The following is a 20,076-nucleotide window of genomic DNA, read 5'->3' on the forward strand; positions in this document are numbered from 1 at the left end:
GAATATTCTTCCCTGTGTCAGTTTGGAAAGCAGGGCCTGCCCAGTGCTGTGATGGCCACGACACAGGCCGGCAAGCTGGCTGCTGGCAGTTCAGATGTGGCTGGTCTGAGCCTTGTTGGGGTGAGGAGGGCCCACGAATGGGAAAGTCACCCACATGGTCGCTGAGAGCACCCCGGGTTCCTACAGTCAGCATCGCCTGCTGGCTGTCCCCTCCCACATTTATCCTGCTGGTCGTACAGACAGCCTGGAAGGAGAATATGAGTGGTTCCCCAATAAGTAGCTGTTCAGCCATGGTTTTCGACCCCATTCCCTTCCTGACAAAGGCTATGGAGAGAAGCTGCTGTTGCCCGAGGCTGCCGGGAGGGGACGACCCACGACAAAGGCCTCTGGGCATCCACAGTCCTGGGCTCTAATACCTGTTCTGTCCCCTCACCCGTGGAAGGCTGGGGTGGTCCGGCCAGTCCCCAGGTCACTCTTGCCTCCGCTCATGTCCGTGAAGTATGCTGGGGGGTGGGTACGGGTGGGTAGAGGGACAGCGGACAGAGTGAGGCTTGCGGGGGGTTCAGCAGGGACAGTGGGAAGCTCCAGAGCCTGTGGAGAGCCTTCCCCACTGCCAGGTTCTGGCAAGGCTTCCCTGTAGGTGGGCGAACCCAGGTGGTGGCCCAAGGCCGTGCTTTTCAAGCCACCAGTGAGCAGCGACCTCCAGGCAGAGGTCAGCACGGTTTGCAGCCCTGTCTCTGATCCCCACTCTGCCCCCCACCCCCGGGACAGGCATCTGGCGCAGAACCCTTTCATCTGTGACTGTAACCTCAAGTGGCTGGCAGACTTCCTGCGCACCAACCCCATTGAGACGAGCGGGGCCCGCTGCGCCAGCCCCCGGCGCCTTGCCAACAAGCGCATCGGGCAGATCAAGAGCAAGAAGTTCCGCTGCTCAGGTAGCCATCCCCCCCCCCCCATCTGTCCACTGGCCGGCCTGTCTTCAGTCTGCTTAGGGACCCGTGATGCTTTCTGAATGCCCCCAACGGTGTGTCCTTGGCCACTCCAGACCCTCGCCAGAGGGTCCCAAATCATAGCCCCGGATCTGAGAGGTCGGCCAGCTCCACCCCGCCTTGCACAGAGGCTTAGGGAAGACCAGGGCTGGCCGAAGGTCCCTGAGGGAGGCCTGCCCGGTCAAGGATCCGGGTTCCTCTGCTCCCAGGTCAATTTGCTTTCATGTACTGCTGTCAGACTCGGGAAGCCTGGGACCTCTCCTCAGTGAGAGAACTGCCTTCTCCAGGCTCTGGTGGCAGCAGAAAGTGGCTGGGGACAGTGTGGGTCAGCTTCTGAGCCTGGATCCTGGTCAGGGACGTGGTGCCTCGCAGCCCCATCCCTGTCTTGGGCCATTGCACATGAGCGTTCTTGTGTTTTTGGAGCTCCCTGAGAGGTTCAGCCGGGACTGGTACTGTCCCCAGCCACAGCCCGGCCAGGAAGCATCCGTGCTCTTCTCCAGCTGGGCGTTGGGCAGGTGGGCTCTGGAGCCCGGATTTGGGACCCCAGTGTTGTTCCTGGGGTGCCCTCACCTGGGCAGTGAGGTTGGAGCCTGGGCTCTTCTGCAAGTCCTAGAGGATCACAGCTTCATGGTGTTTTTGCTTCTCTTCCCAGCCAAAGAGCAGTACTTCATTCCAGGTAGGAGAGTAGGGGGGGCAATGACAGTGGGGGGCAGCAGGCTGTGGGGGGGTCGGGGAGGCCCTGCCCTGGGCTGCTCAGCCCCCAGCCCCTGCCCTGTCCCCGCAGGCACGGAGGACTACCAGCTGAACAGCGAGTGCAACAGCGATGCTGTCTGTCCCCACAAGTGCCGCTGTGAGGCCAGCCTGGCTGAGTGCTCCAGCCTGAAGCTCACCAAGATCCCCGAGCGCATCCCCCAGTCCACAGCCGAACTGTGAGGCCCCCTGCTCTCTGCATGCCGCCCCTGCCCCCAGCCCCACTACCACCCCCCCCCCCGGATCTGCTCTGGGTTTCCCTCTGGTCCAGCTCTGTCGGGGGAGCGCGGAAGACCCCAGCATGGCAGCTGCGGGTGTGACAGGGAGCGGCTCCCGCCCCGCCCCCCACAGCCCCTCTGCTCCCAATCATAGCCTCAGACCCTCAAAGAAATCTCGGGCCCACGGGCAGGTCGGCAGCCTGAACTGGGGGAGCTATTCTCAGTCATGCTTTTGCCTTCTTCTGGGGGATATGATCCCATCAGATCAAGTTGGCTCTTAAGCCATCCTTCAGCTGTTTCCTTTCTTTAAAAATGTAAATTTGTGCTCACGTGTGTGGGCGTCCGTGAATAGCTACACATGCCTGTCATTTGTGTAGGTACATTTTCGTGGCATTTTTAACGTTAAAAATACCCCCCAGTATGCCCATTCATCCTTCCTTTGAAGTAGGATCCGTTTGCCTTGCCAGATAAATTCTGGGAACCCTGTTTGAGTCCCAAATAATCTCAGTTTAGAAGATGCTCTCATGTCTGTCATTTATGAATGTGTGAGTTCTCCTCATTGCCTCTTACAGACGATTAAACAACAATGAGATTTCCATCCTGGAGGCCACCGGGATATTTAAAAAACTCACTCATCTGAAGAAGATGTGAGTTACCCATTGGCGGGAGGTGGCAGTGAGGACTCCGGCTGGGGAGGGAGAAGGCAGATACTGGGTGTGGGGGTGCCCCCAGCGGGGAGGCAGGGCTCCGGTGCAGGGGCGGGGGCTGGAAGGCGGGGTCAGGGGGCGGGGATCCGCAGCTCCGTCATCCCGCTGCCGCCTCCCGTCCAGCAATCTGAGCAACAACAAGGTGTCGGAAATCGAAGATGGGGCCTTCGAGGGCGCAGCCTCTGTGAGCGAGCTGCACCTGACCGCCAACCAGCTGGAGTCCATCCGGAGCGGCATGTTCCGAGGTCTGGACGGCCTGAGGACCCTGTGAGTGTGCAGTCCAGGGAGCAGGACCGGTCTGCCCCAGGCAAACCAAAGCCAGAGTGTGGGCGTCTGCACTGAGAGGATGAGAGACTCCCTCTTCCCCTAACCCCAGCTTGCCGTGGGCGAGGGACAGCTGGGGACCCTGCCTGCGGTGGGGCCAGTGGGGCCGGTGATCAGATGTCACCTGGGGGGTGGGGTCGATGCCCGGTGAGGGGGTGAGCGGAGGTGGGCCCCGTTGGGGCTTCCCCTCTAGCTGCCCTCCAGTCAGGCTGCAAGAGCTCCCCCGTGTGTTTTTTCAGGAGTGGCCAGGAGGGATGGAGGCAGGAGGGTGGGGTGGCCCCGAGGAGCACATGGCTGAGGTGACTCAGCCAGCACAGATGGGGGAGCTGGGAGGGCCCCGTCGTCTCTGAAATTCTAGGATCCTGTGACCCAGAGCCTGGCCAGAGCTGACCAGACATCAGGACTCAGTAGGATCCTGGGGTCATCCCTCCCTCAGGGAGCACCCTCTCTCCACCCAGACAGCACCAGCCCTTCTGATGACCATGTAGACCTTCCGAGTGTGCAGTAGACCGTGCTGTCCGGTTGGGCTTCCTGTGTTGACAGAAGTGTCCCACATCCACACTGTCCAGTCAGTAGCCACGGGTAGCTCTGGAGTTCCTGACCTGCGGCTAGGGCCACTAAGACACAAAATTCTGAATTTCATTTCATCTTAATCATCAACAGCTACATGTGGCTGATGGCTACCACGTTGGGCAGCACAGCTCCTGACGCCGCCTGGCTGGGTTTCCATCCCCCTGGCCCGGCTGTAGGGCTAGCAGTCTGTTTCCCGAGCACATACCATGGGATTCATGTAAAGGAAATGAATACACGAGGGATTCCCTGTGGCTTTCTGTGTTTTTCTGTTGGCTTGTTTTACAAAACGGAGATTCCTTTTGTGTTGTCTTTCGCCACTTGCTTTTCTCACGTGTGAATCGGGTGGGGCTGCTTTCCAAGGCTGTGCTTACAGGGCTGCCCCGCTTGTCCTCACCCTGGCCAGGTTGTCTTGAGTGAGGGTGTTGTGGGCTTTTCAGTGCTTGGGATCCCTGTGAGGGAGGCTTGGAGGGGGACGGAAAGGGGCAGAGGGGTGCTGGGGCAGAGCTGGGGCAGAGCAGCACATGGGAACCACTGGAGAAAGGCCAGAACCCCGCCACCACACACAAATGACCGCTGTTACCGTGGGTAGCGAGCAGCCACCTTTCCGGTCTCGTGCACCCCCATGTACGTTGGCATCCACATGCACCCGTGCACTGCACCCGGGATGCTTCCATGTAGCTATTTCCGAACAGAATCCTAGAATCCATTTTATTCAGTGACCTGCTTTGTCCTTAAACACAACGCGAGCACCTGTACATATCATTAGAATTTCCTTTACAACATTATTTTGAAGGACTACGTATTATGTAATTATTGGACATTGGGGCTATTTTAATTTTTGTTATAAGCAATGTTGTGATTGATATCTTTATCACGAAATTCTGCGCCCCTCCAGGATTCTTCCCTTTTGATAAATTCCTAGAAGAAGCCTGGCTAGAAGAAAGCACGAGGGGCCCTTTCAGGGTCTTTGGTGCCTGTCACTTCCAGGGAGGTCCCGAGTCACTCTCCTGTCAGCCCAAGTGTCAAAGTGCCCATTCCCCAACAATGACCCTGGGTATTATTATTATATTTTTATTTATTTTGCTGTTTGTCAGGCAAGGACTCAATGTGCTTAGGTGTCCTTGATGACTAGTAAGTTTAAACATTTTTTATCAACTTTCATAAGCCATTTTAATTTCTTTTGTGAGTTGGCTATCCTGTGTCAAGCTTGGTTTTGTTTGTGTGGGGGGGATTGAGCCAGGTTTTTGAGGGTGAACAGAGACTTTCACAGACATACGTGAGGAAAGGAGTCATTCTAGAAGGAAACCATAGCCAGAGAAGGGCATGGTGATGCAGGCCTGGATGGCACGCCTGCAGGCCAGACAAGTGCAGGTGTGTCGCTCTCTCGGGAAGCAGGTAGATGCTTGTCCAGGGCTGTGTCAGATGGGCTCCCCCAGGTCACAGTAAAGAGGGGAGACGTTATTCTGTGGGCAGTCTGGGCACCCCTGGGGCTTCAGGCTGGACAGGAACACAACCAGGTGTAGGTTTTAAGCAAGTGTCCCTGGGGGTGAATGTGGAGCTGGCCTGGGGGTGCCTTGGGCACCCAGGGAGTGAAGGCGGTGGCAGGATGGACAGGGGAGCATCTGTGGGGAGGGTCCAGAGGGAAGCACAGGTGCAGGGAGTCCTGGTGCTGCAGTCCTCCATCTCGGCTCACTGCCTTGAGAGGAGACTTTGCGGGGGGCCTGTGGGGGGGGCATAGTGCGGGTAGCTAGATGGCGGCAGGGCACAGTGGGGGCTGCCCCCTTCCTGCCCCCCCAGGATGCTGAGGAACAACCGCATTAGCTGCATCCACAATGACAGCTTCACGGGCCTGCGCAATGTCCGCCTCCTCTCGCTCTATGACAACCAGATCGCCACCATCTCGCCTGGGGCCTTCGACACCCTCCAGGCCCTCTCCACACTGTAAGTCTGGCCGGGAGGGAGGGCGGGCGGGCCTGGGGCTCTGGCAGCAGCATCCGCTCCCTGGAGGCCACCCACCCTCCTGATGGTTGTTACTCACTGCGGGGTGTCGGGCGCTCATGGTCCCTGGGGTCCCACTGTGTCCGGGTGCCATGTCTTCATAAGTGCTGGCCGTCTGGGAGGGAGCCCCGGGTGGCTGTGTGGCTGCATGGCCTGTCCGCGGAGGTGTGAGAGGGCTCTGCAGGGAAACCGTGCCTGGCAGGGTGTGTTGCTGGTACACGGCCGCCTCTTCCAGAAACCTCCTGGCCAACCCTTTCAACTGCAACTGCCAGCTGGCCTGGCTGGGCGACTGGCTGCGGAGGAGGAAGATCGTGACCGGGAACCCGCGGTGCCAGAACCCAGACTTCCTGCGGCAGATCCCCCTACAGGACGTGGCCTTCCCGGACTTCAGGTGTGAGGAGGGTAAGCTGTGGGCTCCTGGGCAGGAGGGGAGAGGCGGGCTGGCCGCCCTGGAGAGGAGGGCTCTGGTGTGTGTTGGGGGGGAGAGTAGGGAGACCCCCTCTTCGTCCTGCACTGACCCCTGCCTGGCAGCGGCTTTGTAGGATTTTAAAAACAATAATATGCTTATTGTTTAAAAAATGGGGAACTATGGATAAAAGAAGAAAATAAACATTACCTATTATTCCATCACTCAGAAAAAAATCACAGTTCACCTGTTAGTGTGTTTTTTAATAGAAGTATGCCTCATGCAGGGACAGGTCTGCCTCCTGGCTGTGCCTCAGCGCTGCAGGCTCACAGCTTCCCCGTGTCTGTAAGGGGCAGTGGGACCTTCCCGGGCCCCCCTCCTCCCTGTGGGAAACCCGGTCACTTCTCACACCCGTGTCTGGGCGAGCCTGGCACGGGACTTGATCCTAGACTTGATCCTGGGGCTCCAGGATCATGACCTGAGCCATAGGCAGACATTTAACCAATTGAGCCCCCCCTCAAGGCGGCCCCTCTTTTTATTTTTCTTATTGCAAAGGGAGGCATCATCATTTCCTTCAAAAGCAACCACAGACAATCCAAAAGAGTAAAAAGATCACGAATATGTCCCCCCTCCTGCTTCCCAGCCCTGAATGACTCCTGTGTGATTCACTGTGTGACCTTCCTGAGCTTTGCTGTGTGTGTGTGTGTGTGTGTGTGTGTGTGTGCGTGCGCGCACCAACACACCTGACACACCTAGGGTCATGCAGTGCCATCTGTGCGGACATTTGTGACATGAAATTTGCTGTCTGGAGAGTGTCGGGATGGACTTACCCACCCCTGCTGCTTGGTGTTCAGACGCTCCCGGAGCTCTGCTCTCGTGCCGCACACTGCCTGGCAGGACGTCCTGGCCGTCAGCTCTCTTCAACTCACCCCCACAGGAGAACCTCCTCGAGGTGAAAAATGTGATGTTTTGAGGTGTTGCTGCCAGGAGGTAGAACGATGCGGCTGAGCAGGCAGGCTCTGGCAGCGACCGGCTTCAATTCCTGTCCTGTGCTACCGCTTCCAGGCTAGGGGGACCTGGGACACATTACCCTACCCCTCTGCCCTCAGTTTCCTCATCTCTAAATTGGGCTCATAGCACATCTGCCAGAGAGCTGGCTTGAGGACTCAGGGAATTCATCCATATTGCACGGGGCCTGGCCCAGGCCAGTATCCCCACCGTCACGGTCACCTAGTGCCCTCAGCCACTCCTGCCGTGGTGTCCTTCTTAGTCATCCTGCCCCCTGTCAGAAGAAGGGAAGGCAGGCAGAGGCTTCTCAGCAGTATTTGCTGAATGAATGGATGAATACATGAAGGACGTATGACAGGAGCCAGTTCTGTGTTGGCTGGATGTGGGGGTGGACGCTGCGATGCCTGTGAGCAGCCTTCGGAGCTGAGCAGGTTAGGGACCCTCTCCAGGCCTCAGTAAAGTACACATCCATACATGTGTTCACTCAACTGGTCTGCTTTGAGGGCCGCTGTGTGCCAGCCTCTGCTCCAGGGGCTGGGCTCCTTCTGGGAGCAAAGAAAAGGAAAGAGACAAGCCTCTGTCCTTGGTGCATGCATTCTAGGGGAGCTAGTGGCCTGTTAGTGCACTGTTAAAGAGATGATGGTCAGCATAGTGTCTGGCACACAGTAGGTGCTCAAGAAACGGTGTGTTGCCATCCTCCTTCTGGGCTGTGCCTTCGTCCACCTCGGATCTGAGGCAGGAGATTGACCCAAGACCCATCTCAACCTCAGAACAGGTCCGGGCGGCTTTGTTCCTGGTGGGGAAGGAGTACAGCTAAGAGCGGACTTCCTGGAGCCTGGGAGACTGTCGGAGAAGGTCTTCCCAGGCACCGTGGAGCAGGGCCCCGGCCGCACGAGGCCCTAAGAAGGCCTGTCCCCTCACTGACGTGGCTTCGGGCTTTCTTCCCCAGGCCAGGAGGAGGGGGGCTGCCTGCCCCGCCCCCAGTGCCCCCAGGAATGTTCCTGCCTGGACACGGTGGTCCGATGTAGCAACAAGCACCTCCAGGCCCTGCCTAAGGGCATCCCCAAGAATGTCACAGAACTGTGAGTAGCCCCAGGCCTGGCGTCGGGGGGCAAGGTGACAGAGAAAGGACAGTGGTTGACTAGGGCTTGGAGTTAGGGTGTTGCAGGAGACACAGGTTCCAAGAAGGCTTTGAGCTTTGGGGTGACGCCCCCTGTAGTCACCTGCCAGCCTGAGTCACCCACAGTGGCTGCTTTCTCACTCTCAGCTGATGCCTGCTGTTCAAATAAGAAGTAACGTGTGTTTTCCACTTCACATCACCTCCTCAGCGTCCCCTTCTGTGACGAAAGCTCCCACAGACGTGCATTTTTGCTGGCCATATGCTATTCTACCCCATGACTCTACTATGATCTACATAACAAATCCCTCTTTGCTGGAGAGTCATTTTCAATGTTTTAGTAAATTGTATTATTATAAATAGTGCCGAGGCGACTAGAAATAGTGCCAAGGCGACTATCCCTTCAGTGAAGCTCCTAGTTAAAGAATAATGCATTGTTAGGACTCTTGCTGCCTTTTGCATGACAGCCTTCCAGAAAAGTCCTTGCCTTTGCAACCCCTACCTGCCGGGTGTGGAAATGGTCTTCCTCCCACCACTACCTCCCTGCCACCCCGCCATCAATTCTGGGAGTCATGGTGCTAAAATCTTTGTTGATTTGGATGTGGTATCTGAGATTACATGGGGGTGTAGATGTCTGTGTGTGTGACACACAGAGATGGAGAGCTGGGCTTCTTCAACAGACACCCCAAAATAAGAGAGTGTGGTCCGACCCCTGGGATGGGTCCTGCCAGGCTGTGCTCTTCTTCCCCTGCAGGGAGCACGTGAGGTTTTCATTTGTGTTTCTATCTTTACCAGTGAGGCAGGCTCTTTCCTCCCAAACACATCAACCACTGCTGTCCTTGTCCTGAGGCCTGCCACCCTGTCCTTTGCCCAGTTTTCTATCATCCCGTTAGTGACCTGCTTTCTCCTTGGTGCCTCATAGCAACCCTGAGCATAATGGGACAGGGGGGACAGCCTGCTTTCTTTGATAGAGGTTGCTGAAGTGCAGAGGCTGGGAAGGTCACTTGACTTCTCTAAGCCTTCGTTTTCACAGCTGTCAAATGGGGCCACTGGCATGTATTGACAATGGGTGTATTGACCCACTGAGAGGGTCACATGAAATGGGTGGGAAGTCACTTTGTATGACACAGTGATGGGTCAGAGTGAGTAAGGCCCTGATTTTGCTGCTCTCTGGATCTTTGGAGGTTGGGGGCGGGCCATCCTGAGGGCTGTGGTTGGTGGGGGTCCGGGGCAGGGAGCCCAGCTGCAATTTCAGCTCCTGGGCTTTGGGTCACTACTTAGCAAGGATGGCTGGGGGCAGGTAGGTGACCTTCACAGCATCTTGAATCCCAAGCACCATCCCACAGACAAGGGGAAACTTCAGGAGTGTTAGGATTTCTGGTGGCCTTGGCTTTGAGGACCACAACTTGGGAGGTCATGTATATAGTGGGTTCCAGAAGGAAGACCAAGGTGGAAAAGACAGAGGCAGCTGCAGGAGTCCAGGCATGGGTGATCGTGTGCAGTCGGGGGAGATGTGAGTCTGGAACACAGCAAATGAGCAGCGACCAGTAGACGGGAGAGTCAGTGGCCCTGGGGCACTGTTGAGTGAGTCGAGCATCACCATCTGGGTCCTGAGCCTAGGTGGGTAGGACATGGGTGTGATGCTGATGGAGTCAGAGGAAGCCAGTTTGGGTGTAAAAGCCCTGAGCTCAGGTTTGGGCCTGTCTGGGTCTGGGGTTTCCACAGGACCAGCCTCACACACTTTGCCAGCAGGAACAGAGGGGCCCTGCTAGCTGACAAGGGGCCTGGCAGGTGGGCCTGGGAGGGACCAATGTGCAGATCAGGCCTGTCTGGCCAGGAAAACCATGGGGCAGAGAGGGGATGGGTGAGGAGCCCAGCAGTGAGCCCCGGGCCGGGGTGGGGGGGTGCCCACCAACAGGAGGAGGCTGAGAGGGTGAAGCAGGGGAAGGAAGGAAGCCGAGGGAGGCTTTGTGTCTCAGGGCTTTTACCAAGTTCTTTGGCTGGCACCTACCCACGTGCTTAAGAGAGTGCATGTTTTCTCCTCCAGTTAGCGATTCTGGACCAGTTGTGTGGCCTGTGTGGAGGAGAGGAGTGGAGAGGGGAGGAGAGGAGAGGAGCGGAGAGGAGCCAGCAAGCCCCCGGGGGCAGGGAGGCTTCCCAGCGCCCACTAACGGTTGTGTTCTCTCCTGTAGCTACTTGGACGGGAATCAGTTCACACTTGTTCCGGGACAGCTGTCCACCTTCAAGTACCTGCAGCTTGTGTGAGTATCCAGGCCTCTCGAGGATCCCAGGCCTGCCTCAGAGGCCAGGGGGCCCCTGGTATCTAACTCTCTGGCTCCAGGTTTCCTGGGATTCCCTACCACCCCACTTAGGGCTGATCAGGTTTTGAATTTTGCCCCTCCCGGCCTGGAAGGTCCGTGCATAGAGCTGTGTTGCCACCTAGTGGTCGTGCTTGAGAATGGCATGTTCCCGGCTCCCTTGAGTTGGACCCTGTCCACTTCTGCCCAGCGCATCACCCCAAGCCTCCCTCTGGGCTGAGAATGATTGCTAACGAAGGTCATCCTGGCGAAGGAGAGAGCCAGAGCAGAAGAGGCTGATGGGAAACTTCTCAGTTCCACCATGGTCCCCAGACCAAACAGGAAAGATGACAGCTACAAATTCACGTCTGTGAATTTAGGCTAACATCTTTTTCTGTTATTTCACCCCACAAAAGTACATGAGATAAGCCTCAGAATAACTTCAGTTCCTCTTAGCCTTCCAGCCTAATTAACACTTCACTTCAGTTGTCCTGGTCTGCTCATTGGCCAGATTCTCCCCCAAAAGAAGTCCAGATGGCATTCCATCTCAGTCGGGCTTGGAGCGGAGCTCCACAGGTGCGGTAAATAGACCAGGGGTCCCTAGAGAACTGTTGGTCACGGGTCCACAGCTAGGTAAGAAACTTGCACCAGAAGGTAAATCAATGTCTTGCTTCCTTCACTGACAAAGTGTTACTGTGACAAACCTAATTAGCTAAACGATGTCGTGTATTTCAGTGTCATAAGTGATACGGACTTTGGCAGAAGTTCCTGGTTGTGGGACATTTGGTTCAGGGACCGGCTACTCTGAGTAGCACTGGCTTCCAGAATCTCGAAGCTCTGGTGTATCTGTCCTTGCTAAAGACCTAGCAGATGTGTTTTGACCGTTCCCATGGTGGGGAGGGGATGGAGGGCAGTGATATGGTGGCCGGTGACAGAGAAGCAAAGACGTAGACACCCTTTCTCCGCTCTGATTTGGGGCAGCTGCACTGGTGGCTCAGATACACCTGGGAGGGAGGGAGGGAGAGAGGACCGATGTGCGGCCAATCCTTGCCTATCACAAGGAGGGACCACCCAGTGTGCTGAGTGCTCGGGGAAGAACCTCAGTGGGTCCTAAGAACAAGGGACTGGTCTTGAATGAGATTAGCTAGAAGAATGTTCATGAAGACAAGTTGAAGGCAGGGCATCTGGTTTCATGTTACAAATATTTCCTGAGCCAAGAGAGGCATGAAATGAGGAGATATGAAGGCCCCTAAGTCATGGCCCTCCCCCCAAAGTGGTGGTCTGGGGGGGCATGCAGAGGGAGACTTGGGGCACACAAAGTCATGGGACTGATGAGTGTTTCAACAGAGGGAAGTGCACATTAGGGCTGTGGCTCAAAGTGGCGGGGTGGGGGGGCGGCAGGTGGTGATGAACTCAGTGTGATGAACTCAGGGGGCTGGGGTGGAGACAGACCTCACCAGTGGGCAGAGGAAACAGGGGCAAGAGAATTTCAGGAAGGGTAGCAAATCCACGCCAGGCATGCGGGAGCCAGTGAGGGAGAGGTGGGCCAGAACCCAGAGCACTTAGCAGGTGTCTGGGCCAATTTTTACACTTGATCTTAGCCAAAAGGCCGAGAAGCGATCTGGGCCAATTTTTTAGGCAAGTGGGGGCCACTGCAGGATTTGGCAGGGAAGTGACTTAGTCAGATTTGTGTCTAGAAGGATGGTGGTGGTGCCCACCCATGTGGAAGATGGGTTGAAAGGAGGCAAAGCTGCAGGTAAGAGATGAGGTAGCACCTGAGCCAGAAGCTGAGAGAGAGATGGCTTGAGTGAGTAGAAGGGGAGGAGAAGGCTGAGGGGTGGGGGTGGGGCTGGTGTTTCTGGGTGGGTGGGGGAAGATGCCCAAGATGTGGACTGGACTTCGAATGTCTCTGGAGGGGTGTTCACAAGCCAGGCTGTTGGCCCCACAGAGGAGAGCACTGTTGCCTGTCGTGGGGAGGGAAGCCTAGAGCACCCATCCCTGTCCCCTGAGGCTCCCAGAGTGGACTATGGGGAGAGGGTCTGAAGGCAGAGTTGGCTGGGAAAGAAGCTTCACCAAGAGACTGAGGAGGCATGGCCAAGCAGGTGGAGGGAAGTGTGGGAAGCGAGTCCGGGGTCTGAGGAAGGAAAGATGGGGAGGCGAGAAGTTTGAGAAGAGGGGTGTCAGCTGTGACCCTGGATGGGCTTCATCTGAGACCTCGTGTCTTCATTTGAAAAATGGTGGTTACTGTCTCCCCACTGGATTGTGGTAGGGCTAGGAAGGAGCTAGCTAAGTGCTAGCAAGAGGAGAAAGCACAGAACCCACTAGATCTGGGTCAGAGGCAGCCTGTCTCCTCGGTGGGAGCATTTCCAGGGAGGAAGGGGGCAGAAGCCTGGGGTGGGGATAAGGAAAGGGAGACAGGCAGCCCTGGAGATGGAGTGGGGTTCGGGGAGCAGAACAGAACGCTGTAGCTAGTTGTGCACCCAGTGCCCCTCTCTGCCCCTCCTGCCCCCCCAGCTGCCACCTGGTGGAGGGAGGGCTGCCATGGGCAGAGTGGGGGAGGGGAGGAGCCCATAGCTGAGAGCAGGCTAGAGTTCTTCCTTTCTAAACAATGTATTTTTGTCTTCCAGGGACTTGAGTAACAACAAGATCAGCTCCTTAAGCAATTCCTCCTTCACCAACATGAGCCAGCTCACCACCCTGTGAGTCCTGGGGCGGGGAGGCGGAGGGAGGGCACAAGCGCTCTGGCCACTGAGACATCCCCGGAGCCCCACTGGCACCCGTGGCATCACCTCCGGGGAGTGTGCCAGGGCCTGCCAGCTGGAAAGAAAAGAACCAAATTTTTTATTTAAGTGAAATATAGCATTCCTACAGAAAATGCAAAAAATATAAATGTACCATTTAACAAATAGTCATAAAGCTGGCCCGCAACACCCCAAAAGTCCCCCTATCCCTTCCTGATCCTTCCCCCTTCCTCCCATCTCCAGACTGTGCCTCCCCTGACCTCTATGGCAATCACTCTTTGATTTTCTTTACAGTCTTGCCATCTACATATGCACGTCCATACAAGGAAGTTTCATTTTGCCCATTTTTGAACCTTATATTGAGCCAAGACCCAGAGAAATGGACAAGGTCATGACCCAGCCAGACCCCCCAGGAGCAGAACTGGGCTCGAGGCCATGAAATGCTGGTTCTAGTTTCCTCACCTGTGCTTATTTGCCATGGGGTCTAACATCAACCGGGTCCCCTGTCAGAGTCTTCCTGAGCCGGTGCTGAAGCTGCCGTCAGCTGGGCTGATTCTGCCCCCCTCGGGGACATTTGGTCACATTGGAAACATTTTGTGGGGGGTCACAGCTGGAAGAGGCCAGGAGGAGCCACAGGCCAGGGTTTTGCTGCTAAACACCAACAAAGAGTTGTCCATAGTGCCGGGGTTGGGCAGTCCTGCTCTCAGTGATTCTGGCCCCTGCAAGGGGACACAGAGCCCGTCCCCGGGACAGGAGCATCTCCTCACTCTCATTATTTTAGAAAAGCCAGTTGTACGTACTGAAAGCCCACAGGTGGCTACAGCCTGACTTATGTTCCCATCCACGGAACCATCACCACAATCCATGCACTGACCTCTTCCGTCACCCCCAGAAGTCTCCTCACGCCCTGTGACAGCCCTTCCTCCGCCACTCCTGCCCCCAGCACCGCCCACCCAGACTTCCTGGACGAGTGTGAACCACCTGGAGTTTTACATGAAGGGACTCCTCCCACAGTCCTCTCTCTTGTTTGGCTTCTCCAGCCAGCATAGTTATTCTGACCTTCCTCCCTGTTCCTGCACGGGGTCGCTCCCTGCTCCTGGTCAGCGAGCGGTGGTCTCCCACTGTATGGCTCCATATCTGTCATACCGCTGACGGACGTGTGGGGCTGTCGTGAGAGTTGTTTCCTTTACCGTCCACCTGCCTGTCTGCCCTTGCTCTTTCGTTCATTTGGAAGCCTTGGGGGAGACTGGTGTAGCCTGTGGACCCAGGAAGCTGAGAAGGTGACTTAAAAAGCCAGCTTAGGGACTTAATTACAGCACCCTGGAGAAGTTCTCTCTCCCTGTAGGGCCTCAGTCCCCATCTTTATGATGGGGCGAGGGGTCACAGCCCCTTCCCAACACCGTCACGGCTTCTTCTTTGTCTTCTTCTTCTTCTTCTTTTTTTTTTTTTTGAAATTTTTAATAAAGATTTTATTTATTTATTTGATAGAGATCACAAGTGGGCAGAGAGGCAGGCAGAGAGATAGGAGGAAGCAGGCTCCCTGCTGAGCAGAGAGCCCGATGCAGGACTCGATCCCAGGACCCTGGGATCATGACCTGAGCTGAAGGCAGAGGCTTTAACCCACTGAGCCACCCAGGCGCCCCCATCACAGCTTCTTAATAGCACATCACTAGGTGGGCCCGGACTTCACCTGTCCTCTCCAGGAGTGAGGCTGAGACTGGTCAGGGGACAACTTAACAGGGACACCAACTCCAGCCATCACTGGGGCAGCCTCTGCAGGGGAGTGTACCCAGTGTCCTCACTGAAGGCTCATGGGGAGCCGGGCACGACGCAGTGAAGACTTCACCTGGGCCATTTCCCCTTACCCGCAGGAAAGCCCTACCAAGTTGTCATCGTTTTTGTCCCTGCCCTGCAGCTGAGGGAACTGATGGAGGCATAAAAGGGCTGGGGCACGTGGCCAGGTCACAGGACTTACTAGCCTGGGGCTCAGCCTGTGCCCCCTCCCATGCTCAGGCCTCCCTCATTTTGGGGCTGAGCAACACCCGATCCCCCGCAGCCAGCCTGCAGGGGCCCGGTCCCTAAGTGGGCGACATTCCCTCCCTGTCCTGGTCTCTCCTTCCTCCCCCCCCCCACCCCCGGTCCTCCCTCATCCTCCTTCTCTTCTCACAGGATCCTGAGCTACAACGCCCTCCAGTGCATCCCTCCTCTGGCCTTCCAGGGGCTGCGCTCCCTGCGCCTGCTGTAAGTCTCCCCGCTCCTCATTCCTCCATGAGAATCCAGCCCACGGTGGGGGGTGGGGGGACTGTGACCCACCTGGTGGGCAGACATGTCTCCATGTGTGTGGTCCCAGCAGGGCCGATAGTGTCCCGAGATAGCAGGATCTGCCCCACATTATGTTTGGGGGAGCAGTGTGTGTGGGGAGTGCCATCGAACATAAGGTGGCCCCTTGTTTGCCTGTGAGTTTCCGGTTCAGGTGGAGAATGTTTGCAAGAGATTTGTGAACCTTTTCTAAGAATTCCCACTGGGAGGTTTTCGCCCTGTGATCAAAGCCCGCCCTCACGCCTATTAGGAGGGCCCCTTGACGATTCGTGCATGGGACCCACCCCGGGCAGCCGAGCCTGGAATATGGGGACATTCTTTACCCTCAACCTATGGCTGGCCATGGTAACCTGTTCACCCAGGGGGAGCCCACGCCTCAGGCTCGCCGGCCAGGGGAGGGCGGGCACGGGGCCTCACACGTTCCATTGGCCGTGTAAACAGAAATGGAGCTTTGAGTTATTTGTGCTGGCAAAAATAAGCCCTCCAGGAGGGCTGGGGCACGGGGTCGTCTCCTTGGGTTATGAGGGGGCTCCCTCTCCCTTGCCAGTGGCCGGCGGGGCCAGGTCTCTGAGCTGAAGGCCGTCTCCCTCTGGCCATGACAGACCCATGGAGGAACTCGACACACGCCTCCATCAGTTCTGGGGTCTCTGTCCCTGGGTGAGGCACCGACGGCCTCTTCTCTCCTCAGGTCCCTGCATGGCAATGACATCTCCACCCTCCAAGAGGGCATCTTCACAGACGTGACCTCCTTGTCTCACCTGTAAGTAACTTCGGGCCAATTCTCGAGGCCTTTTTGGATTTCAACAGAGCTTGGATTCCGAGGAAGACCCCTCCCCCCACCTCCTGAGCTGACAGAGTTGATGGCTTTTACCCTGAAGCTAGTCAAGCTCATGAACTTCAAGCAGCCCCCATCTCAGACCCTTATACGTTGTGTTTCCTCAGTCCCAGCCGTGGGGCTTGAGGACCGTTCTTCCTAAGCAGTCCTACGAGGAGTAATGCCCTTATGGACTGTGTCAGCTGACCTAATCCTCACAGCCTTCCCTCAACGTGGGTACAATGATTCCCATTTTACACATGAGGAAACAGGCCCAGAAAATGTGAGAAGCTTGCCCAAAGCTGCACAGCTGGTAGGGCCCAGAGTCTTCTGGCTCGGAAGCCTGTGCTCTTAAGCATGGCTCCTCTCTGGAGCCTCTGACTTCACAGGGTGGGGGAAGAGTTCTGGACGTTTACTGGCCCCCAAGAAGTGCTATATGCGATGTAGGATTGCTACCAGAGCCATTTAGCTGGCAGTACCGTGTGGGGTTGTAAAAGGCAGGATGTTCAGTTCCTCGAAAGGCTAAATGTGGAATTACCCTGTGACCCAGCAAATCCACTCCTAAGCATCTTTCCCAGATAATCGGAAGCAGATTCTCACAACAGAAAACTCGTACACCCGTGCACATAGCAGTATCCTTCACATGGTAGTCAAAAAGCAGAAACAACTCGAGTTGTTGGACAAAAGGTGGTGTCCACATACGATGGGGTGTCTTCCAGCTGTAAGAAGGAAAAAAGGAAGGGAAGCCTGGCTCCGTTACAAACACGGCCAGGCCTTGGCGACATGCTGAGGGACGTCAGCCGGACGTGAAAGGACAGATGTTGTCTGATTCTGCTGACGTGGGGTACAGAATGGTCAACTCCCCAGCTAGAGGCAGGGGAGAGGAGGCTTCCGGGTGCCGGGAGCAGAAGCACGTGGGGAAGTCTTGTTCAGTGGGTAGGGAGTTCCTGTTCGGGGGTGACAAAGCACTTTAGAGCCCGAGAGTGGTGAGAGTTGCACAATATTGTGCTCATGGATGCACCTGAACTGTACACTTAAAATGGCCCAAATGGCAAATTTTGTGTTGTGTGTATTTTTACAATTGAAAAAAAAAGGAAAGAAAAAGCAGCAGGGCCATGACAGGCCCATCCTGCTTCTGGGGGTGGGTCTGGGTGCTGAGCTCTCAGTCCCAGGTCTCAGCTCCAGGCCGAGGCAGGGATCAGGCCAGGAGCATGGCAGCTGGGGCGCCGGGGGTTCCTGGGACCCACACTCACGTGCACAGTGGAGTGCTGACGCACTCCCTCAGAGGGCCCTCTGGAGCCCTCAGCATCGCCATCAGAGGCTCATTCTTCCCGTAATCTCACTGGGTTTTCTCTGTTGAGAAGACTTGCCTTTTCTTCATGCTCGTCTCTGAAATCATAGTGTATCGTAGCGTAGGGAATGAAACCATTACCTACAGTAAATGATCTATTTAATATGATAATATTTCTCCTCACTTCCTGAAGCATGTTACGTCAGTAGTGCGTTAATCTTAGACTTGAGGAGATAAGTAGTAATATGTACTATTTACTGAGGGCTGGTACTTAACTGTGTGTGAATACTTCATCTGTGGTGTCTCGTTTACTCCAAGACTGAAGTGAGAAGTAGGTATTGTGCTCACCAGTTCTGCGAGTTTGACGGGGACTGATTGAGCCCACAGCGAGGATTCCAGTGCCATTCTGGACTCCGTGGGAAGAGTGCAGTGACTGATTCGTGATGTCTGCCATGGGATAAAAGGGAAAAAGGGCTCTAGGTTCTAGGTGGTAGGATTTATTATTTTCATTTTACATTTATTTATTTACATTTATTATTTGCATTTATTTACATTTATTATTTACATTTTCCACTCAGGCCCAGGCTCAGAAAAATGAAGCAGCTTCCCTAGGTCATAAAGCTAGGAAATGACAGAGACAGGATTGGAACTTAGGTGTCTCTGATTCCAAAGCTATTTATTTATTCTATATTGCCTCAATAAATTATAACCTCAGTGAGCCAAGTGCTGAAGAATTTACTACCACCAACTTTCTGCCTTCTGTGACCATCAGGGATATTATAAAGCAAATTTAAAGGCAGCGGTGACTAACTTTGGGGAAGTCTGAGGAGCTTCACAGAAGAGGTGACATGGATGCTGCTATCAGAAAGGGACTAGCTGGGGATTTGCCCTTGGAGTAGATAGGGAAAGACATTCTAGGAGGAGGGAACAGCATGTACAAGGGCAAGATGGCAAGAAAGTAGATGACCTATTCAGGGATGTTGTCCAACATAGGATAATAGGGGGTTGGTTGGGTGAGGAGTGTGGGGTGGGAAGAGATGAATCTGGAAAGGGGCATTGGAATTCCATTGTGAAGGACCTTTTGTGCCATGCTAAGCAGCATGGACTTTATGTTACAAATAGAAGGGAATAGTGGAACAGTGAAGTTGTAGAAAGGTCCTGGAAAGCCATGGTGACATGTGGAGGCCAGCTGGCATGGGACTAAGCAGGAAGGAGCCTGGCTAGAGACAGACGGTGGCTCTAGACAAAGGCCAGGCAGGGGCCACATTGGTCATTGCTCATGATGACTCCCATTCAACAGGGCCTTGTTTCCATCAGTATTTGGTGGTTAGTGGTTGTGAGCTCATTTTTTGCTGAAGTTTGGAATCCTGAGGACTGAAATTAGAGATACTCCTCTCCAGAGAGTATCTGTGCTTGTCCTGGCAGGCACCAGGGTAGGAGTCGCCCAAGAGTTGGCATCCAGTGTCCCTGGCTCCTGGAGGTGCCCTTTGTTCCTACTATGATTCTGGCCTGGCCCTCTCCTCTTCACTAGCAGTATGTGGCCAGGAGGGGCCGTAGGCAGAGAGTGTGGTGGAGGCTCAGGTCCACCATATTTAAACCTCTCGAACTCTAGAAGATCAGGATGTATGGTGTTAGGGCCTCGTTCTGCCATCAACTTGCAGTGGGATCTCTGACAATTCATTCATCTCTTTGGGCCTTTTTCCTCGCCTGTACAAAGGTTATTTCTAAGGTCCACTATGGTCCATATACCATAATGATTGTGAGCGCCCATCACCATCCTGGGTTCCAATACCCTGCACACTTCTCAACTGTCGTTAACTTTTATCTTCACTTTGCAGTTAGCTCATCTTTCCTCCACTTGTCTGTCTGTCCGTCCATCCATCCAACCATCTCTTCATCAGTGAATATTTACTGTGTGCCAGTTCCTGAGCCAGTGCTCCCAACATCATTCTTCATTTCTCTAATCTGGCATTTTGTTGTCTCTGATTTACTGCATGCCGGGAAGCTAGATTCCGAATTCATTAAGAATTCAGTGTGAAGGGGCGCCTGGGTGGCTCAGTGGGTTAAGCATCTGCCTTCAGTTCAGGTCATGATCTCAGGGTCCTGGGATTGAGCCCCGCATCGGGCTCTCTGCTCAGCAGGGAGCCTGCTTCCTTCTCTCTCTCTTCTCTGCCTGCCTCTCTGCCTACTTGTGATCTCTGTCAAATAAGTAAATAAAATCTTTTTAAAAAAAGAATTCAGTGTGAAAAGTAAATACGGACTTATGAACTAGATCATGGCATGTGCACAGGACAGCATAGCAAGTAGTTAGAGCATTATGGCACCGTAATTTACTATTTGATGAAAACAAGGCATAAGGAAGACCCGACACTCGGATTTCACGGACATATGTTCACATATGTGAACACAAGACCTGGAAGGGAATACACAAAAATTAAATTAGTTACATTTATGGGACAACGGAGGATTCTTTTCTTTGTGAATTTGCTTTGCTTTCACACCAAGCTTCATGTGTTCCTCATGC

At 54.9% G+C, this 20,076-nt stretch overlaps 1 protein-coding gene across 1 annotated transcript in view; it reads left to right on the plus strand.

Annotated features, from left to right (window-relative positions):
• The window catches only part of SLIT1 (slit guidance ligand 1), a 163,302-nt gene that overhangs the window by 124,491 nt on the left and 18,735 nt on the right, over positions 1 to 20,076 (plus strand). Inside the window, exons 14-25 of the mRNA XM_080822669.1 lie at positions 772 to 935; positions 1,642 to 1,665; positions 1,774 to 1,918; positions 2,530 to 2,604; positions 2,788 to 2,931; positions 5,359 to 5,502; positions 5,795 to 5,961; positions 7,923 to 8,055; positions 10,283 to 10,351; positions 13,015 to 13,086; positions 15,298 to 15,369; positions 16,136 to 16,207. Coding sequence (XP_080678795.1) covers positions 772 to 935; positions 1,642 to 1,665; positions 1,774 to 1,918; positions 2,530 to 2,604; positions 2,788 to 2,931; positions 5,359 to 5,502; positions 5,795 to 5,961; positions 7,923 to 8,055; positions 10,283 to 10,351; positions 13,015 to 13,086; positions 15,298 to 15,369; positions 16,136 to 16,207 — 1,281 coding nt within the window. The remainder of the gene's footprint in view (positions 1 to 771; positions 936 to 1,641; positions 1,666 to 1,773; positions 1,919 to 2,529; positions 2,605 to 2,787; positions 2,932 to 5,358; positions 5,503 to 5,794; positions 5,962 to 7,922; positions 8,056 to 10,282; positions 10,352 to 13,014; positions 13,087 to 15,297; positions 15,370 to 16,135; positions 16,208 to 20,076) is intronic.

The sequence above is a fragment of the Martes martes genome (genome assembly GCF_963455335.1).
Source record: "Martes martes genome assembly, chromosome: 14".
In the NCBI taxonomy this organism is placed as follows: Eukaryota; Metazoa; Chordata; class Mammalia; order Carnivora; family Mustelidae; genus Martes; species Martes martes.